At 45.4% G+C, this 26,392-nt stretch overlaps 1 protein-coding gene across 2 annotated transcripts in view; it reads right to left on the bottom strand.

Moving 5' to 3' along the window:
• Positions 1-1,400: 1,400 nt before the first annotated feature.
• The window catches only part of DIXDC1 (DIX domain containing 1), a 37,329-nt gene continuing 12,337 nt past the window's right edge, over positions 1,401-26,392 (bottom strand). Inside the window, exons 2-20 of one of the 2 annotated variants that reach the window (XM_010575006.1) lie at positions 25,819-25,948; positions 24,362-24,487; positions 22,359-22,608; positions 21,033-21,140; positions 15,225-15,337; positions 13,507-13,655; positions 10,293-10,382; positions 10,132-10,185; positions 9,146-9,196; positions 7,933-8,037; positions 7,339-7,392; positions 6,665-6,757; positions 6,502-6,573; positions 5,689-5,775; positions 5,384-5,545; positions 5,192-5,258; positions 3,483-3,591; positions 2,814-2,922; positions 1,401-1,883 (exon numbers count right to left, since the gene is read on the bottom strand). In XM_010575006.1, coding sequence (XP_010573308.1) covers positions 1,803-1,883; positions 2,814-2,922; positions 3,483-3,591; positions 5,192-5,258; positions 5,384-5,545; positions 5,689-5,775; positions 6,502-6,573; positions 6,665-6,757; positions 7,339-7,392; positions 7,933-8,037; positions 9,146-9,196; positions 10,132-10,185; positions 10,293-10,382; positions 13,507-13,655; positions 15,225-15,337; positions 21,033-21,140; positions 22,359-22,608; positions 24,362-24,487; positions 25,819-25,948 — 2,010 coding nt within the window. In that variant the 3' untranslated portion in view covers positions 1,401-1,802. Of the gene's footprint in view, positions 1,884-2,813; positions 2,923-3,482; positions 3,592-5,191; positions 5,259-5,383; positions 5,546-5,688; positions 5,776-6,501; positions 6,574-6,664; positions 6,758-7,338; positions 7,393-7,932; positions 8,038-9,145; positions 9,197-10,131; positions 10,186-10,292; positions 10,383-13,506; positions 13,656-15,224; positions 15,338-17,671; positions 17,695-21,032; positions 21,141-22,358; positions 22,609-24,361; positions 24,488-25,818; positions 25,949-26,392 lie in introns of those variants that run through there. The other variant, XM_010575007.1, reaches the window with a different exon arrangement.

The raw sequence follows: 26,392 nt of genomic DNA, 5'->3' as shown, positions 1-26,392 counted from the left end.
CTTTTCCAAAAGAGATGTATTTTCCCCCCTGCAGTCCATTACTGAACTTGTTCATTGATGAACTTTCCTACTGCTTTCTGTAAGGGGAAAGTCACCATAACAAATTGTCCAGAACAGGAGGCATGTTGTGTTGCGCCAATGTGGCACAGAGCCACATAAGAGCCTTGAGCTATTTCCTGGAGAGTGAAGCAGTGAGAAAACAAATAGTATTGTTGCTGCCTATTAAAGCTGGCAAAAATATAAAATCCAGTAGGAACTAGTTGGATTTCCATAGTAAAATAAAGTTATGAGCCCAGTGTTGTGTGAACAGGAGACAGTACAAAACATCTCAGCATCCACTAGAAAATGAGTAAAACACAGTATAATGCGTGCAGATATATACAGAAAGCACTTGCACTAGTATAAAAATATCCACAGTCCTCAGACAAATGTAAACTGGTACAAAATAATTCCAAGAACAGGAACATGTTTACAAAAGGACATGTTAATATAAAACAGTAAAACCAGGTTCACCCCCTCCCAACCTTATGCACAGCACAGACACACAGGTAGTCCACAGAAGGGCCACATGTACTGAGAATGAGCAGAGCCTTGACTTGCCATTTGACCTTTTAAGTCAGTGCCTGCTGCACATCGCAGCCAGCACTCTGGAAGTACAGTTGACTGGCAGCAGAAGGGCAGAGACAGACAATGCAGAAACAAACGAACCAACCCACAAAACCAAAAAGAAAAACCCACCCTCAGGGATTTTAGGACTTGTTATTTCCCAAGCAGTTATTTATTTCCTGATCCTTCAGGCACCCCAGGAGCAGGCATACCAGGGAACTGGTGGTGTAACTGACAGGGTTTATTGTACTGGTGTGGATAATTGTTTGGTGGCCCTGGCAATGAGTGGACAGCAGCACACAGTGATGCCTCTGCACAGGAGGTGACAAACTGTCTGCCTTGCTGAAAGAGGAGAGGGCAGGAGTGCAGGGAAAGAGGCTCAACAAGGAGAGGGGTTATAAGTACCTCAGGGAAGCAGCTGATTCCAGCTTCCCTGCAAATGAAATCCTTCAGCAAATACGTAAGCACCAAGATCCCACAGTCCCCATGGCAACAAAGCAAATCCAGAGGGCCTCAGAAGTGAGTACAGCTTTGGAGAACAAGTGGGAAAAGCAAGGCTAGGAAATCAAAGCCTGAGTTTGGAAGAAAGGGAGCTTTGCCAAGCTGGTGATCTTTGCTTTAGACCATGTGTAAAACCTCCAGAAGACTGTCTTCCCTCCCCATGTCAGATTTCCATACTGTCAGTCTGGAATGTCCAGAAAGTTCACTCTGCTCCTGCAGCATGTGCATGTCCAGGACCAAAGTTGGTCAAACCTTCGGCTCACATAATCTAGCAGCTTCTAACTCATGAAGGCAAAGCTTCACATTTTTGCCATCAGTGCAGATTTATGTAATACCATGTACAAGAAACGAGACTTGAAATGCCCAGATCACAGCCTGCACCACATATTATAGGAATGGAGAAGCAGGGGAAGGGAGCAATGCATCATTAAGGCCTTCAGGGTTTAGTTGACAGGACAAAGCAAGGTGTTTCCTTCCCACAGACCTGTCATTTCAGTCTCAGAACACTGTCTGTGTTTGGGCATGGAAGTCAGATGCCAGGCATCCATGCACACAACATGCATTACCCGTTGTTTGCAGAGAAGCCCTCTTTTTTGGCAGCTTGAATTGGACTCCTAGCACACGTGCTTTTTGGTCATTCTTTGAGCTCAGCAGCCAGTTACAGGTTTCCATAGTGACAAGACTTAAAAGCTTGATTAATTCTCCCCATGGTCTTCTTCCACCCAGGCCACAATTTTCCCCTCCCAACCAGGAATGATGTCATCATCATGGAATACCTACAAAAAAAAAAAAAGGAAGTCCAGTCATGTCTGGAGTCTGGACACCGCTTGCCTACAGTGTGAGTGGCATAAGAGGCAGACATCAAGTCAGAGATCCCAGCTCAGATTTCACTACACAGCCCAGAGAACATGTACCTTATCCATCATTCACATGTCTGAGTAATCTTTTCAGGTTTTAGGTAAAAAACAGATCAGGCCCCTTCTTTAACCAGTAACCATCAAGATTATTATTGGCATGGTTTTGACAGGAAAGGTAAAATAAAAGGCAGAAAACCTGCCTTTTCTGATCCAGAGTACAATCTCCAGCTGTTTCTGCAGAATGGCTACATAGTCAGCTGACTGTTCCCAGAGAGGGTAACCCTTGGCACTTGTCTTAATTTGTGATATAGGAACTATCCCAGTAACCTTTAATGAATCCAACCCACATGAACAGCAGCCTAAGCATAAACAGGGCTGTAATGCAGTACACAGAGGAAAAGATGCCATAAACACAGTTATCCCTGACAAACATTTAAAAGAAAGTAGGAGAATGTTTTCTGAATAAACCACGTTTGCCTAAAGTGTGTCTCATTGCAACAGGTTTCATAAAGCCACTTGAAGGGTTAGAAGTGTAGTCTGGGTTTTTGCCCAGTGTCCCCTGAGCAATGCTGTGTCACAGACTGTCTTTGCCAATAGCCAGCTCTTTGCCCAAGGGGCTCTGCAACCCCCAGGCAACTGCAATCACATTCATGTAATTGCTCTGGCTGGGGATGAAAACATCCCATTTTAGCACATTACAAGAGGAGCGTAATCCACAGTTGTGAAAATACAGTCTGTTTGGGGGCAAGTTCAGAGATTTCATTAGTTTAGAAGTGAGGTGACCATGGTCTCCAGGGTTGTGCGGTAACACTGAACCCAAAGTGGCTGATAGCTAAATTCCACACTTACCTCTTCCTTGACTGTGCCAAACTCTGGATCCAGGGCTTTGAAGTGGTACCGGTGGGTTCCTTCACGATCAATAGCTACCTTAAAATCCTTCAGAGTCACTTCCCCTAACCTGCAAAGGAAGAGTTCAGCACTATCCCATGGTACACTGTTACCAGATTTAGCTCAAGCATTACTACATGGCATGCAGAGCCACAGCACAAATCTAGCTAGGCATGTGGCACCCTGACCACAGGGATGTGAGGAGTGTGCCCCTCCAGGAACACACCTGTCAACCCCAAGGTCCTCTTCAGAGGAAGAATTGCCTCCTGATTGACTAAGAACTGCCTCAAAACAGCCTTTTTCACTTTCCCTTTTGCATTGACAACCACAGTAGTTTTGACAGGAGCATGCTGCACTACATGGCACAATACAACTGCTTGGATGCTTTCTCTTGCTCTTGGAAGTTAGTAAAAAAAAAAAAAAAAAAGAGATTAATCTCTTAGGGCTCTAAAGCAGCTAGGAGACTGCTTTAGGCAATTTTCCCCAGACAATGGCATGAAATCCAATGCCCAAGTTAATGCACAGCAACCCTGTGCTAGTTGTGACCATACCCAGAAGAGATCAGACTAATGCTTTAAGGGAAACAAGCACCTCCCACATCAGCATCAGCAAGGCAAACCCAGACCTCACCTCTTTGGTATGTTGACCATGAAAGGTGTGAGGGAGTGGTCAGTGAAGTACAACACTTTGGTGCAGGCACTGGTGCTCATCATGGGCGTGCTGTGAGAATGAGGCAGTTCTGCAAAGACAAGAGCACTATCATTGGGGAACGGCCTGTCTCCTGCCACAACAGGAGATAAAAGGGGTGGTCTGAGCAAATTTGCCATCACAGCAGACAACCTGGTGATAGAAGAGATTCTTAAGAGGGTGGCTAATCACCCCTGTTGCGAAGGGCCAGGCATTCCCCTCCTTACTGCAAAACTTTGCATTTTAAAGTAGGGTCACCATCCAGCTCTGTTGTTAGCATGGAAGATTTGCCTAGCACTGCCCTCCAGGATTACTGTGCCATCCACAGAGGGGCTTGTTGCCACCATCTACTCCACAGACACTCTATTCACTACCTCAGCAGTGACAGGAGAACCTTTCTGGAGGAGAAAATGACTGAACAGTACCCCATTCAGTACAGCTACCTTATCACTTGCCTTCACTTGCAGATGGGTAGAGCAAGATGAAGTGACTGATCATCATCAAGGCAAAAGGTTATCTGTCTCTCCCCATCTTCCCATTCTAGTTGGCCAGGAGGGGTGTTGTGCATGTATTTTTCTTTGCTCATTTGTGTTTCTGTCTCTCTGGTTACTGCCTTGTTTCCTGCTTCCCTGCAATGTGCTGTGCCAAAGGCTGAAGCAGAGGAAGGTTCACATTGAGTGACTCTACAATTTTAATATTCCTAGCATGCAGAAAACACTATGGACATCCAATCAAAGGCTTTCTAATTCAACAAGTCTTTGGAGCTACCTCTTAGAGCTCTTTACACCCAAGGCATTCTACATTTGTGGCTGAACAACTCAATTTTTCTGCTGCAGTGGAGGGGAATGGAGCCTGCTAAATGGAGAGATACAGTTTGCATGCAGAGAACACATGACTGTGGCTGCTCTAGCAACTGCAGTTTATGGGAGAGGAGGGAGAACCCAGCAAATCCTCCCCACAACCCACTTCAGGCTTCTGAGTTCCTCTCCTACCTTCCCCCACATCTTGTACCTCCAGGCTACCCTGCTGCTGGACACTACGATGCAGCTGAAAGGTGGGGGCTTCTGTCCTTCCCCAGTACCTACAGTCTCCTACAACCTCATAGACTTTCTAGGTGACATTTACAACCAACACTGGAAAAAACAGCCTTCATGATGAAAAGCAAACGTGGAGCTGCTGCAGCTGGAGCCAGGAAACATGGTGTCAGAAAGGGCTGTGCTGTTATACATATATGAAAGGAGCTAGGCACTGATGGGGGAACAGGGGAAGAGGCAACTGTACAGTTATCTGTGTCCGCTAGATGGTGCAAACCAGCAGGAAAGCTGAAATAACATCACATTTTCCGCTCATCCCACGGATAATTGTTTGTCATAGTTATTTATGCTGCAGTACTACCGAAGTGGCCCAGACAGACTCCCACTGTGATGGTGCTTTACAAACAAGCAGCCATAGATTGTCTCTGCCCCTTTTCCTTTGCAGTGAAGTCTAATCTGTACAGCAAATGACTAAAGGGAAGAAAGCGAGCTCTGGTAAAGGGAGTAAGAAGCTGGAGGTGACAGATTCCCAAGCAGGGATGCTATGCCCTGGACTCTGGCCAGGAAACCAGAGCAATGAGTTTGGCAGTGGGAGTGCAGGAGCTGAAAGGCACTTACTGGATTTGGGAGGCCAGGAGTCTCTACACTCATTTGTTGCTCTGCTTGCCGGCGATTTCCCCCGGATCTAGGGTGCAAAGCCAAAAGAGTGAGAACAAAGTGTCACTTCCCAGTTGGAGCTCTCATTGCTGCTTAGCTCTGAGTTATGTGAGGGGCAGAAGTTGAGAGCTAAGTGCCCTAGGAAGCCTTTACCCTTCTCTCTTGCCTCTTCTGTGCTTCCATGCGGTACAGCCGTTCCATCAGGCTGGAGATCCCCTGCTCCAGGCTGTCAATCGTGTGGTGCTGTGGATCATGGCCACTGAAACTGTTCCTGAGGCTGCGAAGGGCATCACGAACCAGCTGCAAGTCATTTGTCTGCCCAAGAGACAAGAAGTCAGTCAGACTTAACTCCAGGCTGCTTAGAAAGGGTAAATACCTCTTAACAAGATAACAGCTTCCAGGATATCTGGAGCCCATATCTGCATCTGGCTGGGAAAGTATCCCTTAGGTGCACTTACCCCTCGGTGGGCTGCAGGAGCAGCTCCTTTTCCTGCTGTCTGGAGGAAGCCATTGCTCTGAGCACTGTGACCACTGTAAGCCATTACCTGTTCAGGGGAAGATGCGTGTGCCACTAGGAATGTAAGTGTTAGGACCTCTCCAAAGATCCCAATTTGTGAACTTCAAAATGACAAGAGGGCATGAAAACTTTCCACATCAGTGGTATAACTCCCATCTTCTACCAGGTAAATACACTCACTAAGGAGTGTGCAGGCAGTCCTATAGGTCAGAGCACAAACATGATTCTTCACATACAGGTGGAGAAAGAGGCAGAGACAGAAAGGGGCTTGCTGCTACATCATAGCGGGCTCTGTACACTCTAGTGTGCACAATCAGCATTCAAGTGGCACTGTGGAGGGACAGATACCAGGGCTGGCACTCCTTCTACAAAGACAGTTCCAAGTGCTCAATACCAGTGTCAACAGGAAAAGGAGGAGATAAGAAGCTAAGCCCTGGTCTAACCATTAGCCAGTGTGAGAGCTGAAGCTAGAAGCCAAGAGTCTCTGGCTTCCACTCAGTCCTGTGATCCCCTCACTGTTTCACCCCTAAAGATTTTGACACAAGAGGCTAAGACAGTGCTCAATGCTGACAGCTCTGGTAAGTTGGATGCTTTGTGGAGTCTTCTGGCTGCCTTGGTTAGGGCACTGACAATGAGACTGCAGAGCCAGGCCTTTCTGGGATGAAGTGGATGATTTCTGGAGATGGGTAGCTAGAGGATGCTGGACAGAAACATCACTCCAACAGTCTGATGTTCAGACCAAGGCTTCCCATACCTCTTCAGCTTCTCTCTTCATGCAGTGAGCTAGCAGGGCCTCTTTGTGCTCCAGCTCCCGCTCCAAATCCACCTGTGAGGGGAGTAGAATAGTCAGCACAAACTGAGTCACCAAGGTTAAGTGCCAGCTCTCAGGGCATCAGTGCAGCCCACCTGCTCCATACCTGTTGGTAGCTGGCCTCAGAAAGCTGCCTAAGCATTTCATCCAGTTTGGTCTGATGCTGCTGTAAATGCCGATCCTTCTGGCACAGTTCTTTCTGCAACACAATAATCAAGAGAATCACCAGAACAGTCAGTAAGGCTCACAATCATCTTCCCATGGCCGGGAAGGTTACGTTGTTTGCCAGGATCAGGTTCCTCTACAGGCTGACTTACACAATGTGTGTACTTATAGCTAGATGTTAGAACTGAGTATCAAAGCTTTTTTTGAAAAGATCAGTCAGGTTGTTATTGCCTGGAGTCCCCTTGCCCAGCAAAGATCCACTGCTGAGGCCAGACAACTGTCCTAGAGAAAACAGATTCCTGAGGGATCAGTGGACAATCAGGTGACCCAACCTAACCTGACAGGCTTCTGCACAAGCATTAGATACTCAACAAGCCATCACAGAAAAAACATGACAGTAAAAGATCAACTATAAAAAGCTGTGGGCAGAACACAAAGAACATCTGATCCCTCCATCTCATTGCAAACATCCATGGCCATTGCAACTTATTCACTATTCACAGTGCCATTCCCATAGGTGACTGAGTGTCAGGGAGACAGCAGTCACATTCACAAAACTGAAGAACACCAGATGCTGCCCCCAGCAAAGCCTCCAGTGAAGAGAGGTCCCATTACTTTGTATTCTGCCAGTAGCCGGTTCCTCTCTTCAACCTTCCTCTGAAGGTCAACCTGCAGAAATAACACACAGGTGTGAGGTAGGTATTCCTACAGAGTTAGTGACAACCTCTTTGCCCCTTGTGCTAAAGGGTGACCTGAGACCAAATATCAGCAGAGTTCAAGGGAGCTGGTGTCTAAGGATGGCAGGCTTTTGGACAGAACAGTTCCTTCCTTGCCCTTCTTTTTCTCCTGAGAGACACTGTACATGGCAGCTTCACCTGTCAAAGTGCCACCTGCTAACCCAGGGAGCACAATGAGGAAAGAAGAATGCAACTGTAATGAAAACATCATGGGTAGCCCCTCCCTGTTTCAGCTGAAGGTCTTGGAGGACAGGAGGTGGGAGTGAAGAATAGGAAACTCCAGTGAGTCTCACAGCTGGCTAGTAGACTATGTGCAGTTTTTACTATGCAGAGACCTTTGACTGGTCGTTCACTATCCCACAACCCCAAGAACTAAACTGCAACCACCCAGTCCATCCTGTGGCTACTGGAGCCCTCAGGGCCACCAACCTCCTTCTAAAATAATCTAACCCTCAGCAGCCCAGTGACTTACGTTCTGGTTGTGCAATTCCTCCTTGTCCATGTTTGCTCTCAGCAGTTCCTGCTTTAGCTGAAGAACTGAAGCATCCTGTTGAATCAGCCTTTGCTGTAAAGCATCCTAGGAAAAGATGTTATCTGTAGGAAGGTACAAGACAGAGGCAGAGACCCTTCCCTGGGAAGTGAGTGACCTAGATCAGGGGCCATAACACAGTGGGGCCACTCACAGGGCTGAAGTGTTGCCAAGAGCCCAAGAGAGCAGGAGGTATATAGACATCTGCCCAATGGGCTCTCAGCCCTTCTGCCTTTCTCTTACCCAAAAGTGATTTCCCCGCCAACATTCTAGCCATCTGGGACAGAGGGATTTCTGTGTTTCTACCTGAACTTCCTGCCCCAAAAGTGGCCTGACAATTTGCTCTCATGATAAAAACAGCAGTGTCTTTGGAAGGTCTTTTCAGTGGCCTACAGCTAGTGTCTTCAGCCATGCATCTGCAGCATCCAGAGGGCAGAAAGATGCCAACATCAGCCAAGGACACAAGGAAACTTAAGCTCTCAGTGTGACCTAGTTGTGCAATTAAATCCTTTCTGAAGAGGCCAAAGTCAGGACTAATTCTGCACCTTTCACTCAGTGTTACCCAGAAGCCGAGTGCTCTACATTGAACAGCTACTGCTGTTTGCTTACTTCACAGAAGCCTGACAGGCAGCTCTAAAAATACCTCTGCTCAAGAGTAGATTATTAGTGTTCAGAACTCCAGAGGGAGAAAATGAGTAAACAGGAGCCAAAGTTGTGAGAAACACTGCAGCTGAAGAAGACAAGGATACCGCCATGCAATTTTTCCTCTGCTGTAAAGAATGAGTTCACTGGGCCAATCCTACTGTGCGTACCCCAAGATAGAGGGGACAAAAAAAGACCCATGAGAACGAAGCAGGCATCCTATGTCTGATATTTTGTTTAGGGGAAACAGACAGAAGAGGGGACATTTGAGCACAATCCTACAGAAACAGAATCCAGGAGAACTAACTCCTTGTGCCTGCCTTAACTGCAGTCACTCCCTGGAACCAGAAACAGACTATAGGATCTCCTACCTCCAAGTCCCCTAATACAACTCCATCCACAATCTGAGATTCCTCAGAGGCGTATGGTTGCTGTTGGCCCTGGCCCTACTCACGGGCTGCAGCAGACTCTAAAGCTTTACTATTAATATTTGATGAAGTGCCCCTTTCCTCACCTTTATTCCCTGTAGGTTTCGAGCTTCCTGTTTGTATTTCAACAGCTCCTTCTGTAAATGCAACATAATTTGATTAAATGGCATCTTGTCACCCCTTCAGAATCAACCAAAGTCAGTGTTCTCTGTCCACAGACACCTGCTTCAGAAGAAAGCACATCCCACCTTTTCCCACGGAACACAGAACATGTCAGACCCCTGAGCCATTTTAATGAGTTACGAACATGACAAAACAATTGAGCAGCTCCCTAAGCCCCTGCTATTAAAGCCATGAGAGAAAAAGATTGCCTAGTCCCCCAAATCCGTCCTTCAGGGCAATGTCAAATACTTCTCTCCCAGCACCAGAACTGGTCCCAGAGCCAGCATCAGCAGAAAGCTGTACTAAGGCAGGCTTGACAGGGCAGGTTCTTCTTACCTGCATTTATTTCCTATTTGAAAACTTGTTTATATTCAGACACGACTAGAAACTTAACAGCTGTCATGGGCAAAGTTTTGAGAAGCTAGTACAACCTGGATCTCTGCAGCTTCAAGAGCATGCAGGAAAAATCCATTTCAGGGCTCATTTAAGTTCCAGTAATACTTAGATATTTGTTTTGCCAGCAACTGACTTTACCGGCATTGGCTTGAGGCAAAATAGGGAGGCAGCATATATTTTTCTGGTGCTATTCCACAAACTTTTATTAACTGCTAATATGGATACAATAAACACTTCCCAGCCAAGTATTGTTGAGTGCTCTCAAGGTCATTGATTTATGGTCTCAGGGAAGCAGGAATCTACACTCCTGGAGGGATGGAGATCCCACACAGCTGAATATGGGAACAGAGTTGGAGCCCCAACACAACATATTCCCCATGTCATCTGTTGTGCTGTCCACCGCCCTGTCCCCATGTCCCTCCTCCCCGCCCCCCCAAAAAAATCAAGTAGGACAGAGTCTGCAAAATCTCCTGACCCAAAACCTCTCCTTCCCCTTCATCTGTCCCCTTCTAACCTTTAGGTCTTGATTTTCTTCCACACTCTGGTCCAGGCGACTTCGAATTATGATCTGAGTATAAAAATACCATGGTTATTATTGTGCAAGACACCTGCCTGTGGCAGAACAGCACGAAGGGCAGCTTGATCAGAGAAATGTAGGTACAGCAGTGTGCTCACCAGCTGCTCTTCGGGGCAGGCTCCATGTTCACAAAGTTCAAAGGAACCTTCCTGCTCATCCTCAGGTAAAGACCCATTGAGCAACAAAGCCTGGGAAGATGAAAGAAAAAATCTCTTCAGGGGTTTCAAAGGAAAACAGGCCAGCTGCAGTTCTGGCTAAGTCATTCATATCAGTCTCTAAACAGTTTCGTCTTCCATTTCTGCTGACTTATTCCTCTCAAAAATTAGTAGAATTTTTCAGGAATGAACAAGCAAATTTATCCCCTGAAAAAGCTCTCCCAGAGATATCTGTCAGCCAATACTTTTCCCCACAGACACCAAACAAGGACAATTACTCAGATGTTCAGGGAGTGAAGTCTGTCTCAGGCTTCAGTCCAAGGGCAGCCTTCACTACAGTAACAGACTTGAAGTCTAAAGCAGAGACTGAACCAGGTTTATGTTGTAAGGCTTCTCTTCTGAAATGAGACTGAAGCGTCCCCTGCTGAAAGAAGCCATTCTCCTAATCACATATCTACAAAAGACTTTAGAAACAGGATGTTCAGGGAAGCCTAATTCTGTTCTACACTAGACAAGACCAAGACACATTCAGAGCTGTTGTCCAAGTGAGGGAAGAGCCCTCACCCACACAGACAGTGAAAATCTTAAGCTACGCCCTGTGCTTGAGGAAGGCTACTAGAAGCACAGTATTAACTCCTTCAGCAACTCCAAGGTAGCCCAGATGTCTGCAGGAAGATGCCAGAAGTCCTGTAGTAGACTGAATCCAGTCTGAAAGAGGGAACAACGTGCACAGTAGGAAGTGTGACTAGCAGGACCAGGCCGTATCTCCAGCACGGTATACCATACTGTTTTTCTCTAGCTGATGGTTTTTACATTGACCTTTCTGTCTCTAACTCCCAGGAGTCAGGGCACTTCGTATGTGCCAAGATGTTGCATACAACTGGACACATTGGAAAGAGTCATGCCTCTTTCAGTTAGCTTTCTAGTTTATTTCTATTTGAACTCCATGGCTAAACCCAAAATATCCCATTTGCAGTAATAGTCCAGTTTAGCCTTGAAAGAATTCAAGGCTGACAGGTCAGGTTCTGCCTGCTGACAGAATCTTCCACCAAAGAGCTGCAACTGCTGCAGAATAGCAAAGAGCAATCTGTATTCAGTTAATGCAAAAGCTCTTTGGAAAACTGTTTTCTGAATGCATCCCAAAGTCTTCCCAGCAAGACAATCAAGCAGGAATCACACAGGAACATAAAAAGCTGCCATGGTTTTAGTGCTTCATGGGGTATATGATATTTCAATCAAACTGTCATGAACTGGAGGCTCTTAAGTATCGAGCAAGTGGGGGAAAATCAATTAATCAAATCCAATCTCTGGGCTAGCAACATCAGCTGCCTCTTCTTATTCCCAGGGGATGAGGGGGCAGCAATGCCAGCTGCTCACCCTCACTCCTGAAACATGGGGCCAGCCAAGGCTGGAGGAACAGGACATGCCAGTCCCTCCAGTGCCACCTCTCCCTGCTCCCAGTGGGCACATAATGCAACTGTATTTTACCGGTGAACCAAGCAATTTTGGGTTTTTTTGAGTCTTTTGTTTCCTGCCCATTGTCCACAGCGAAAGTGCCTGTCCGCCCACACCCCACCCTCCACCCCGGCTGCCTATGCTTCTCACACAAGCTCTGCTTTGTTTACTGGCACATAAATATTTACAATTCAGAGCCAGTATGGTTCCCAGCACAAACAGAAAGGAATATTCCTGAGAGAGTTCAGTGTCTTTACCATATGGATCAGGGGCTCTACTCCCCATGCAGAGTCAAACACATTGGGCTGAGGGTCATTTGGTCAGGGAGTGACTGGAACAGGGCAGCAGGGAAAAGGTCCTGCAAATAAATAGTTGTGTAGAGAATGTGCCAAATATTATAGTTCAGCCTAGCTCACTGAAAGACTGATGCAAGACTGTGTGACCCCTGATCAGCTCTGTGAATCTTGATTGATTTCCTGACATTCCTTGTCTCGCTGCATTACTTCCGATCACAAATCACAGAAAGACTACGCTATTCTCTCAGGCTGCTTACAAAACCTGCAGGCTGCTATGTGCCCCAGTGAAGAAGGGGAGTCCCAGCCCCTGCACGTGGGAAAACACTGCTGCATCTTTATCATTTTGCAGAGTAACATAGGTGCTTTGCACAGTGACAGCACGTATAGGAGTTAGTATAGCATCACAGGACAGGGGACCAAGCTGATGAACCCAGCTAGGATCTGGAGTCCAACGAAAAGACTACACAGACATAATCACCTTTGAAAAACAGCCTTTGTTTTAGATTCTCTGCAGTGGTTCCATTCTTACCTGCATTCAGTGTGCCCTTTGCCCTCTCACAGTCCACTTAAATTACTATTAGTGAATATCACTGATCTTCAGTCTTCATAGCAACATAATCTTCTTTCTCTCTCCACACCCTTCTCTGTCCCTCCCTACTGACTAAGAGCCTCAAATCATGTCAACACCAAGTTTTGGAGAAGCCTGAGCAAAGAAGAAAAGGTTGTGTCTGAATTGCACAGACTGGTGTTAAAATCCTTTCTCTGAAATCCTGGTAAATATACTGGGGCTGGGGAAGCTGCAGCCATCTTTCCTCTTCCCCCGGGCTCTCTTGGTTAAGCGTGCCACACAATGATGGGGACGGGCATACCCTGCCCCAAGCAAGACTGTGGCTGGATCCAGCTGTCTTCTAAATTGCATCTGGGACATTGGAAAGGATGGTTTTGGCATTCTACATGCTGGAGAAGGTGACCAGCACCAAATCACAATTGCAGTAGCCAAGAGAGCCTAAATATAGCAAGAAAGCAAGATGTCAGAGTGCTTAGTCAGTAGCATTCTGTTGCTGGATAAGGTGTCCGCATGGGCTGCAGCCAATATATCCCAGTACACACTATCCACACTATCAGAAATACTTCCTTATTCCTGAGGAACTCCTCCTGAAGGGACTCATCCCACAGGGTGAGACACAGGGAAAAGCCACTGTCCCTGTTTAACTGAGGTGACCCAAAAGACCAACTGACTTCTTGCACAATCACCCCAGGAGACCTCACTGGACCAGGACTCTGATTCAACTCTCTCGAGTTCCAGGCCAGTGCCTCAGCTGCAAGATAACCTGTCTTCCAGCTACAGCTGGTGGGAAAAGAAATGCGTGTGAAAGGGAACAATGGCTAAGAAGAAAATCTATTACCTGCAAACCTGAAATCATCTTCTTCGCTTCCTCCATTTCCTTTTCCAAATGGTCCTGTTGTTCCAAAAGCTGCTCCTCCCATGAATTCTCCAAATATGACCCAGGGTTCCCTACTTGCCACTCAGGCTGGAAATGAGATTCTGTCTCTTCTGGAAGAGAGAGCAGCTGAGTGTGGTCACGACAGACAAAGGAGCCCAGAAAAGACTTGCACCACACAATAATTGCCTGCTGTCCACACTAGCCATCACTAACAAGCAAGCATGTCTTCTAGCTGGTATCAAGGAAGTTGCTACAGGTGTGACATCTTGTCTAATCTCAAGGATTTATGCCTTATTCTTTATGCAAAGGAAGCTTTCCTGCATACACAAATATCAAAGATATGCATCCTTCCCCTTTATTAACTTTGCTGCATGTGATTCCTCAGTACTGGAGGTTTCAAAGCACAGCACAGGGGACAACACAGTGCACCGTGTGTGGCAGAAAATACCCAAGGAGAGAAAAGCAACTGTGGGATTTGAAGAGAATGTCTTAGTGTTAGAGGGTGCACCAAAGACCCACTGAAGGCAAGATTAAACAGTATTTCTACTTGTCAAATAACATGGCTTTCTCAAGGTGGACAACACACCTAATTCTGAAAAAGACTTTTCTCTTAATAGCAAGTTTAATAGCCTTGCATGCCTTTTCTGATCCCCACAGCATAAACTGGGTTACTGGTTAACTATCATCCACCGGCTGGCCCAGGAATGTAGATTTTTTTCTTTTTTTTTTTTTTTCTTCCCTAAGAAGGGATGAGGTTTGATCAGAAGTAATCATAGCAGTGCTTGTTAGCTAGTTGACCAAAAGTGAAATTGGCCAATGCAAGCTGCTGTAGATCTGTAGACATGCAGCTGCAATATCCTACTGTATGGGCAGCAAGCAGACACAGTACCACTGAGAATTTAAGGAAAAGCCACAGCCTGCCAGCTCCTTCAGCCACTGAGATAGTCTGTCAAATACTTTTGAAGGAGCACTGAAGCAGGACTACACTGGCTGAAGCAGCAAAGCATTTCCTAGGAGAGTTTCTCTGTCATTTGCTCTTGGGATGGATGCTAACCAGAAAGAGTTGTTACTAGACTGCATTCCTGAGAAGAAGAAACAAACAAACAAAAGCACTTCAAGAACTTTTTTGAAAACCTCTCCTTTAATCGGCATGAAAATTTTAAGTGTGAACTGACCATATCACAGGGCATTTGTGGCAATACAGCAATGACTTCTCAATGCAAACACCAAAACAATACTACAACTGTTCAATTCCTTGCAGAGAGCCACTTGACCTATGTACAGGTGTGCTGTAAACACAGACCCTTACACAAAGTCAAGTTATGCATCATGGGCTTAACAAGCTCACATGGACTCTTTCTTTAACGGAATTTTAAATGTTTTTTTTCAACATGGCCTAATGAGGCTGTGATAAAAGCATTCACCCTACAGTGAAAACTATATATGACCCCCTTAATCCATCTCCAGAGCTTTTTATTTCCCTAGTGTTATTTTGCAAGCCTCAGAGACATTGCCATATTATTGCTTTACTGTAGTGTTAGAAGTTTTGGGATTTAGTTTTATGCGAACAGATACTCAGCATCACATTCATTTCAGTCACTGGGGAACTTTTCAGCAAGTTTATGATACAAACAAATCCCAATGAAAGTATGATCTGTAAAGCATTATCTGCAAGGTACCTGTTTTTGTTTCTGTTTCTTCAGTGTGAATGATCACAAGTCTTCCCTTCTCCTCTGATGGTGCTACAGTGGATTCACTCTTCGCACTATGGATAGGACTGGGTGATGTAAGACTGCAGAGGAAAGAAGAAACAATTACTTTTAGTGCTGATCATATCCTCATCTAAGATAAAAGTGAATATGCAGGCAGGCTTGTTGAAACTAAGAATTATCTGCTTACTAGAGAGGCCATTAACAAACCAAACTGGGCATGTAACTTTTCCATCACTCTACATCAGTGTCACAGCAGGCTAACTAGTAAATAGCACAATGTGTCTCTGCTTTTGCCTTAACAGAATGCAAGTTTGAGACTGCCACCACAGAATTCACATACACTCACACAGGGTAAGACCACACTCTACTAAAGGTCTGCTCAGAAAAAATTTACTGCGAGTTTTACGTTCATATTATAAGCTGAACAAAAAGCCACCCTGGCTTGCTTCATCTCTTGCCCTGGCTTTCAGAAGCACCACTTCATTGACTTGGAATTCCAACAGCAAAATATTTTTGGAAGTCAGATACCACTCATGTTCTTAAGGTAAAACTTCTTGAAAGTACCCACGTATTTTCACTGGAGCCATCTCAGCTGACTGTGAGGTTCAAGCAATCTTTTTTCAGAAATTCTTCCTAAATGCATCACCCAGACAACATCAAAAGGTGGCTGAAGCTCACTGACCCATTCAGTGTACCTCTAAAGTCACAGGAACTAATCCTTGCAAGTGTGAGCAGGAGTTAATTTTTCATTCTCCTCAACACAGAAACAAAGGAAGGAGAACAAAAAGAAAACAGTGTGGAAATAATACAATAGGTTTAGAAAAATAAGAGGCTTTGACAGCTCGCCTTCCCCATCTTCCCAGCACTGCTGCTACATATTCCACAGCGCTCTCACAGAATCAGAAAAGCCTTGCAATAGGGATGGAAACGATTTGCTAGTAGCTTCTGTCTGGTCCACTCCCACAGCCAGTGCTGGCCTACTTCTCATTTATATTACAGACCTTCAAGCAGTCTAATTTTAATGGTCCAGACTGAATGGACTTTCACCATGTTAAAGGACAAGATGAATATAACTTAGTAAGTAAAAGAATAACCATCTTCTAATGGGGATCTCTAACGGCTACAGTACCTGTTCTTTCCTGCTCAAACAGGGCATGCATGATTTTTAAAGGGGTCCCGGCCACCTGGCTTTGCTCAAGGATTTAACTTCAAGAAGGCTAACTCCATTACAGCAGTCTCCGATTAGGCACATTTTGTATACAATATTTGTAACCAGTGCCCTGTTCTTGCTTGTCACTGAATGGGTGCACAGCATAAAATTAAAATAATTGTTTGGGAGCCCAGAGAGTACTATTGGGTTTGCATTATATAATAAGGGTCAGAGGAAAGGATGAAACTTTCAAACAGCACAGGTACAAACAGGAAGCCCAGCTGATCTAACATGTCCAGTAACTCTGAGAGGGATGTTACTTCCTTCTAGGACCAGATCTCAGTATTCTCCCACATATGCTCAGCTGATACTCTGAATGTGCCATCATCCTGATAAGGCCACCGAGAAGTGCATTACTGGTTCTCATTCATGCAAAAGATGAAAGAATGAGAACTGTCCTAGAAAAACAATATTAGCAACCGTTAGGTAAGAAGATGGTGAAACTGAGGGATGGACAACAGCAGGGAACTGGAAAGAAGAATGAGCAGGACAAAAAACAAGGAGACATAGAGCCTGTAAATAACACTCCCCTCTTCCAGAGTCTGGTCCTCTTGGCACTGGATCCACAGCCCAAAGGAAATACAAAGGATCCCAGCTGGGACAGGGGGGTGGGGTTGAGTCATCACTACAGGTCTCCACAACATACACAGTTTTACAGATAATTGCTTAGGCATTCCTATGTCCACAGTCTCCTTTCCAGGCAGTTTCCCTATTTTAAAAGGCCAGTGGGTTCACGTGGCATCAGTGACAACCTCTAAAACCATGCCAAACAGTGAAAGAGCCACTGATATGCACTCAGATGAAGCAGCAGCACAGGTCAGGTTGCATCATACATTATGCCATCAAGTTAATGCTGGAAACATTTCTACAGTTTTTCTATCAGTCACCAAACTCATTACAGTATGAAACATCCACTGATGTAATTTGTTCTTTAAAGTACATAATTTGTGATTAAAGCATGCAGAAATAAGTGCTGGGAAGTTAAAGCTATTTAAGACCGATTTATGATGCAAACTCTTCCACTTTATTCCTTTTACCAGTTGGTTTCTTAACCCATATCCTTTCTCCACTGAGTCCCAGAGTTGCCAATGCCTGTACAGACAAGGCTTTAGGGCAACAGCCCCACTAATAAGTTTGAATTCTCATAATTTTAATAAACACCCCATCCCTGCTGTTTCAAATTACAATGGCAACAATCGCTCACCATTTGACCTGCTTCCCTCCCATGATCCCACTTTAACCTTTCGCCTCACTGAATCCGTTTCCCGGGGAGCCTCAGGATTCTGGCTACAGACATGCCTTGTCCCTTCACATGCTCAGAATTCAGCGCAGAAGACGCCAGCTCCTGTCAAACTACTGGAGAAATATTTGCAAGCCAGACTGCTTCACATTAGCTGGAAGATTCACAGCAGAAACAAAAAGAAAAAAACCTCAGAGTCTTTGCAAGAAAACGTCAGATGGCACATATTTGATTCCAGAGTCAGGGAATTCTGCAGCCTGGGTTTTGCTTTTGCTGGTTTTCCTCTCAGGTTATTTGTCTCTTGCTGCTGCATTTTGGTCAGCTGCACACCCAGTTGTTTTCACCACACGGACTGCCATCTGGATTGCCAGTGGTGTTTCTCATCCCATTCTGCCCTCTTTAGACTCCAAGCACCTGCTGCAGATGCCAACAAACAGCCAAGAGAAGGTGCTCCTGCAAGCAGTAGGTTCCCTGCTCTTCCAGGCTTGGATGCGGTCTCGGAAGACGGCATGCAGCACTTCCCAGCCCTATGCACGGCTTCCTCTTCCTCGCTATCTCCAGCTCCCTCTCCCTCCTGCTGTCACACAGGCTGTGCAAGGCAGAGCCTTTTCTCTGAGATGCCTGGCTCAGAGTGGGGGAGGGAAAGCTGGTGGAAGGGGAGGGGAAAGGGAGATGGATGGGTGAGGGGCTCAAGTGGCCTGGGAATCCATCTGATTTTGGCAAATTTTCCATGAATCATTTCAATTGCCTTTGCTTATTAGAGCTTTTGTCCTGGGAATTCTGTTATTCAGGCTGTGAGCTCTCTTACTGAAGAGTTAATGCAGAAATGAGCTGATGCTAGGCAGGGGATGCTGCCCTGGGACAGACATGACAGCAGCATAATTAGATGGAGGGGGTGGCTGCAGTTAATAACCACATCTCTCACTAATAAAAAAAGTGGCTGGCTTCTCCCAGCCAGTTCTCATAACTAAGCTAGTACATTTCTCTCTGGAAGGAAAGAGAAACAAGCATCTTGTTTTCATCATGAAGACTGGTGTCAGCAGAAGACATCCCCAGGAGCTGGAGGTGAGATTGCTCCCAGTTTCTTCGGGTAGATCACTGATCACTTATGTAAAGATTCTCACCATATTATGTCCTATCAACAATAATATCACCATTACCACATGGTAAGAGAACTCACATTATGGGGAAAAATGAAAAAAAACAACACAAAGTGATTGAGGATGTACAGAGAAATTTTCACCACCAAAATACAGCCACATACAAGCAAACAGCAGTTGTCTGACAATCCATTATAGGGTAGAAGAGTACACATAAAATACTACAGCTACCTTAAACTAAGGAATGAGTGCAGAGAGCAGCATGTTTCACTCACTGTCCTACTGAGATCATGGTTCAAGAGTCAACACCAAAGTCCTGTGACATTAGCCATGATATCCTGTTGCAAAGACCAGAATTTTTACATCTCCCCTGGAACGACAGCTTCAAAAGTACACTCTCTACTGACATCATGTGGAGGCAGTGGTCTAATACTGGCTCATATGGAGTTCCCACACTCTTCCAAATGTGCATGTCTGTATTTATAAACACGATCTCACAATGATACACAGCAAATTTTGGGGATAAGTACAAACTATTGTCCTCTGTTGGGCCAAGCAACCTTAATTCTCAGGGACACGGAGGCCTCTTTGTACTATGGAGCACCAAAAGTGGCCTCAGAAATCCTGTGGAGACATCCTGCCTGCTGAGAAACTGTCAGTGGCAATCTGTCCTAGGAAAATGTACCTCCTCACTCCTGCACAAATCGTGGGGTGGGGGGTGGGATACCTAGTTGAGGCACTCTCAGGGAGCAGCCCTGGCAGGACATCCTGACAACAAAGCAGAGTCAGGGCTTACACAGGGAACTGTGAATCAAAGAGAGCTGCAGCTATAGCCATGCAGCTCTGCCCTCTTAGTCTGTTCCAGAAGAGATTAAATGGAGCAAAGCATAATATCCAGAGGGAGATCTAATATGTTCAGTTACATAGTCCTTTGTCTTCAAGCAAGTTTCTTGTTCTCTGGGGAAAAAGGGAAAGGCTGTCCTTTACTATGAAGCTATACATGCTGGATCAGCTCCCCCACTGTAGTACAGTTTTTCTTCAAGAGCCCCTTCAGCTACACTGTCTCTCCTATATCCATGAAAACAAACAACACAGACATGTGTCTTCCCTCTCCCCTCCACTGCTCAAGTAAAGTAGTAAGAAGAGCTTGTAAAGCACCAGTGTAATGTGTTGTAACTGGCACATGCTGCTCAGGTTCACAGCTGCAAGTTGTGGCACCTCCTATTGGAAGTATATTAGATGCTGCCATTCTAACCAATCCTGTCTTCTACAGGTTCCATTTCCTTAGAAAGACTCCACTTGCACCAGCCTGACCTTGCTTAACTTGTGCAGTCAAGAACCCCAGTCAAGGCTGCAGGCTGTTTATAGCATAGAGCACACAATTCTCAGGATCCAAGTCCTACTTCAAAGGCAAAAGTCACCCCCAATGGAAACCATACTGAACTCTGACTTTCAGGCTTCGCAGCAGTATCCAGGAGATTTTTCAGTAAAATAATTAAATGCTGCACTTTAGAGTGAAGGTGAAAGTCTGGGGGACGGAAGGGTAAATTAGATAACTGTAAATCTAGGGACAGTTAAAGGTGATGGATGAGGGCATGATGGCAATGAAGACACAGCTGCAGATCCCCCTGAGACCATATATCTTGATTAAAGACTGGTGTGTTCCTGTAACTGCTGTTCAAATCCACATGACCCCTCATCTCCATCTCTCTGCAGGACACGAGGTTTGTTGGTTTAAGTTCCTTTCCTCCATATCTTTTCCATCCGCTCTAAAATATTCATCCCTTGCATCCTAGCTACTCTGCCTCTTCCTTCCTGTGAAGCAGGCCACAAACTCCATTTCAGCATCCCTCGTGTCAGCACTCCCTCAAAAGGCTCCACCTGTACATTCAGGTTCACAGTAAAATCTTTAGCTGTGTCTTTCCTAATCCTATTCCCCTGGTCTCAGTGATGGATGCTCCAGAGCTTTAGACAATTGTAACGCAGAAGTTCCTAACCCTTACCTATGCGATCACATCACGAATTAGATAAATTTTATTTGTGGGAGAAGTGGCAGTAAACCACTGCTTCATGTTGGTTCATAAGGCTTCATTCTCCAGATCAGGCAGGAGACTATATGCTGGAACTCTCTTTTCTATCAGAGCCAACCAGATCACAGTGATAAGAAAGACCACTTTAGGGAATGTCAGACAGGACCATGAGGGAACACATCTTGAATTCCTTACCTGGAAGAGTGGGACTCCAATGGCATGTTCTGCTGCCCTTCATACTGCTGCACCAGTGCCCGGACACTCCAGTAGGGGTTTTCAATCTCCTCATCCATGCTGCTATTTCTGGAGATAATAATCATAGAATGAGGGAAGTCCCACCTGATAGGAGCAGAAATTCTTCTTGTCTCCAAGAAGGAGGGTAGGAAAGCTAATGAAAGGAAGGTAAGAAGGAGAGGACAGCTAGAAAACTGCCAGTTAAGAAAATTCTCCTGTCAGGGAGCTCCATCTCATCTTCTTGGTGCAAGGGAAACACAAGCAAACAGGCCCTCCCCTTTTAAACTCATGCCTAACCCTGAGACTGGAAAACTACAAGAGCTCTGAGAAGGCAAGGAAAAGAACAGGATTTGCAAATAGCACAAGGACTGGCTTTTCTGAAAAACTCCTGGCCCAAGGCCTTTGCAAGGGAAACCTTTGACATTTGATTTTTCAACAAAATATACCATTTCAACCTCATTTCCAAACTGCTTCATGGGTACTCCCTTGAGCCAGTGTAATATGGGCAAATGACCTTCAGCTGTGTAAATTAAACCCTCAATAGACCACCATCTGGCTTCCATTTAAATGTCATTACTATTATTATTATAATCCACATAGCACCTTTTGCAATTGTTAAATGTGCTTTGCAGAATTACACATTCCTTCTGTACATGGTTCACCTCCCTTCATTATCAGCAGAACTCCTCTGCTTACATGGTAGGCTGCATCAGCTGATTAACAGCACACAACACTCTGCATCTGCCTATATAGCAGTCAGTGTAACATTGGGTGAACAGCAACGTAGAAGACAGAATGGACTTGTACCACAGTCTCAATGCCTCAATTCTGGAAGTAACTGCTCCCAGATCTGTAACCAGTACCTGCAGTTAGGACCTTACTTTTGTTTCACTTGAAATGAGAATGTCTCCAAGTAGATAGCACCAAGAAAGGTCACTGTGCTCAAAGTGAAACGGGGAAAATGAGGCAGCAGTTGCCTCTGGCTTGGCCATAAAGAACTATTCTTTTCCAGTGAGACAACAGAGATCCAGCAGTTCTTTTACTGTAAAACCTGAAAAGAACCTGGGATACCTGCAGTCTTCATCATCAGGCAGACAGGCTAGGTCAGTACTCCCCTTTGTTAGGCCACTATCTAGGTTTCAGTGAGACAGCAGTGGTTTGTCTCTGCACAATAGGAGAGCTACCTTACACCAGCAATTTTCAGGATAAAGAGGCACCTATTTTAAAAGAAATTGTGTCCATCTGCTAACATGACCTGACCTCACATAACCAGGGAAAACTCATTACCTCTGTCTGTGCCGGAAAACATCCCGGCCAGATTGCGAGACATCTTGACGAACATCTGCCAGAGCAGCCACAGCCCCTTGGGCCACCGCAGCAGCTGAGCAAGGCCTGTGACTGGCAGGTGACACTGATGACCTCTTCCCCACCATGCCAGCAGGGCTATGATTCATTGCTCTTCCAGAGCCTGGTTTGAAATGAGCAGCTAAGGCCAGGATCAACCTCATGATAGATTTCAAGTTCCCATCAACAATATCTGCAAAATGCAAATAAAGCCAAGGACGATGCCATTAATATGAAGTCCCACCAGAGCTGTATCTGACCAACAAGCATGAATATAATTAAACCCAATGGGATCATGCCAATAAACAAGGACTATGAAAAAAGGACTGCATTACAGCACTGATGTTTAGCTCTGCTTGTTTTCTACAGAGCAGCAAACTGACTGCCACCTAGATATCACAAGTTTAAGTGCTTTGAACAGACCTAAGCCTTCCCTCTATGGCCATTTCCAGCTAACAATCCAGGAGGTTATGTGACAGCACATGATAATTACTGAATGCTCATTGGAAAAGTACAGCAGTTACTGAAGACTACCACTATACCAGCAGTCACTTCAATTAGCACATGGAATTTCCATTTTTTTAAATACTAAAGACCAGAGAACAGCAATGTATTTCTTTAGCAATAGCGTCCTGTACCATAAACTGTTCATAGCACCTTGCAAATGTTAAATAGTCAGTTTTAATAATATTATACTAGGCATTTCCCCCAGCATACAAACTTGCTCAAACATGTTGATCTCAAGTTCACTGCAAAGATCAGACATTCTTTTAGACTAGGATTTCTCAAAACAATTTAGTAACTGAGATACTCAAAGTCCATTAAAATAATAGGAATAGGGTTTCCAAATATCAGAGGCAGACTAAAAAAAGATAAATCATAAGTGCTGGAGGCATGAAGGCTGGTTATTACTTGCTTTAGTATCCGAAAAATAAGAAATAGCCAAAAAAAGTCACAGTGACTGTTACCTCCACATCATTCACAGAGAACATGAAGCCAAACGTTTGTGTGAGTCATTTGAAGTCCTAGAATGAGTCAATATCAGAACTATGACCAGAGCTCTGGAGCGTGCATACCAGAGTCTTGTGCCTGTATCCTATCCTATGACCACATGACATCATTTCATTGCATATCCAGGTTGATACCTTTGCTTATGTAAGACTTTTACCAATATTGCTATCATTTCTATAGTCATGAGCTCATAAGACAACTTGCAACATTACTGAAAGAACTAGTACAGCCTCCAATCTGCCAGTAGCAGTACTGTGGGAACAGTACTCATTACTCCATATTTAAATTCTAAGCCTTTCACCAAAGCCTATAAACCAACAGCTTGTACTCTCCTCCTAACAAGGGCCATGTACTCCATGTAGTCGATCTCAGCATTTTTCTTCTCTCTCTCATCTGAAGGGCCACAGACAATCAGAACTGTATCCCCTCCCAGTACAGTCAGCAAACAGTAAGGATCAGGGCCTATCTTCAACTTCATAGATCTACACACGCACACCAGCAATCCTTGTGATACCTGACTAAACCATGCCATAGACGTGATTTTGCATACTGAGTCTCCTCCCCATTAGAGGCCATGTGAAACAGTTTCACAGGCTTCCAGTGGACCAGAAATATCTTCCCCATGTCTCATTTCACAGTAGCAGCTTTATATGTCCTTTTAGCAAAAGATGCTGAGTCTGTATTCCTCATGACACCACTACTTGATCTGACTGCTCAGTAGCAGGAGAAAAACCACTTTTGTTTGCCTACTGTGCTGCTACTGAAAGCAGTCAAGAACGCAGTATCATTCAACCCCAAACCTGTTACTAAACCACAGGAGGAAAAAAAACAACACTCCCCCACAAGCCAATACATTATCTGTTTGATATGAAACAAAGACAGAAACAGACCTTCAACAGATAGAATCATCTGTGGTGACTGCCAGGGGCACATACCTTTTGCTGATGTCTGATGCATGCGGATCTTTTTTGATGCCACGAACTGCAAGACTTTCTCCACATTTTCCCTCATCTCCTGCTGGCTGGTGGGGTTGACCTGAATGCCATTCAACTTCTCACCAGCTAAAGGAGTGAAAAAACTTTATTAGAGAAGAACTGAAATGCTTGGTGCTGCCACAGGAATTGCTATAGGTGTAGGGCCTGATCTTATCTCTTGTCTCGTACTGCAAGACACATATCTGGCTTCTTGTCCTGCTTATAAGGTATTCAGTGCCAGCAGTAACTAGGCTGGAGACTGTGTTGGGTTTACGTGGCAAGGTTTTGGTAGAAGGGGGCTGCAGGGATGGCTTCTGTGAGAAGATGCCACAAGCTTCCCCCATGTCCAACAGAGCCAGTTCCAGTCGGCTCCAAGATGGACCCACCACTGGCCAAGGCCAAGCCAATCACCAACAGTGGTAGCACTTCTGGGAGAACATATTTAAGAAGGGGTAAAAACTGCTGCACAACAGCAGCCAGGAGAGAGGAGTGAGAACATGCGAGAGAAAAAATGCTGCAGACACCAAGGTCAGTGAAGAAGGGGGGGAGGAGGTGCTCTAGGCGCTAGAGCAGATTTCCCTGCAGCCCATGGTGAAGCAGGTTGTCCCCCTGCAGCCCATGGAGGTCCATGGTGGAGCACATATCCACCCGCAGCCCGTGGAGGGCCCCACGCCAGAACAGGATGTGCCCCAAAGGAGGCTGTGACCCTGTGGAGACCCCATGCTGGAGCAGGCTCCTGGCAGGACCTGTGGACCCATGGAGAGAAGCCCACGCTGGAGTCTGTTCTGGAAAGACTGTGCCCTGTGGAAGGGACCCATGCAGAGCAGTTCGTGAAGAACTGCAGCCTGGGGGAATGACCCATGTTGGAGAAGTTCATGGAGGACTGTCTCCCGCGTGTGGGACCCCCCACACTGGAGCAGGGGAAGAGTGTGAGGAGGAAGGAGCAGCAGAGACAACATGTAATGAACTGGCTGCAACCCCCATTCCCCATCTACCTGCGCTGCTCAGGGGGAGGAGGTAGAAAATTTGGGAGTGAAGTTGAGCCCAGGAAGAAGGGAGTATCTCAGCAAGCAGGTCACTCTTCCAAAAATGCCACATACTAACACCATTCCTCTACAAGGTAAATCCTTTCATAACTCCATTCCAGCCTCGTGGGAGTTAATATGGTCCTTGACAGGTTTTAGCACATCTGTTGTAACTGTCTGCTAAAGCATAAGAACTTGAATAGAATTGCATTTATGATTTGCTTTATGATTGTTTTCTTTTAAAGTCACTCCCTTCCCCCCTCCCCCTGCAAGCTCTGACACCATCATTAACATCTGCCAGTACGCCTGACAGATGTCAGAGCCAAGGCCAGCCTCTTCTACACAAGATCTAAAACTACAAGATGAAAAATAGTGCCATATGGCATTACTGACCTACAATCTCAATGAGCAAAGCAAGAATGACTCCATCTCTGAGATCTTGTCTCAGGTCTTGGACTGGCTTTATTGCTGGCTTCTTCTTCAGCTGGGAATTCACCCAGGCCACATATGCCTGTAGTTGTTGCTGAAAATAGAAAACAAAATGTTTGCACATCACTGCCATTTCAGGGGAAAGTTGCATAGCTCTCACTCTTCTCTTTCACCTTCACAGATCTCATTGTCTTTTGCCCCTGAAAACAAACACCAATGGTCTCATCCCAAAACCTGCTGAGCACTGACTGACATCACTGCACACAGTGGTGCAGCTCACTCCATGCCAGGACAGGAAGAGCAAGCAGGCAGGACAGGACTCATGATCTAAGCATAGCTGAGAAGACAGCTTTACATTACATTTAATCTAGGTTGGTGCCAAACCAATGCTGTCATCCCCTCATTTTTGGTGCCAGAATTGGTTCACTCACAGCGTTTAGTGTCCCATCCACGCTATTTTCTTCCACTTATCAAGAAAGTAGAAAACCCACAATGCAGAAGCAAGAAACCCTGTGTTATTTCCCATTAAACTATGCCA

This window comes from Haliaeetus leucocephalus, unplaced genomic scaffold (assembly GCF_000737465.1).
Source record: "Haliaeetus leucocephalus isolate CR32 unplaced genomic scaffold, Haliaeetus_leucocephalus-4.0 Scaffold450, whole genome shotgun sequence".
NCBI classification, from domain to species: Eukaryota; Metazoa; Chordata; class Aves; order Accipitriformes; family Accipitridae; genus Haliaeetus; species Haliaeetus leucocephalus.
Note: the sequence above shows the minus strand (reverse complement) of the source record. Positions and strands in the feature narration are given on the sequence as shown.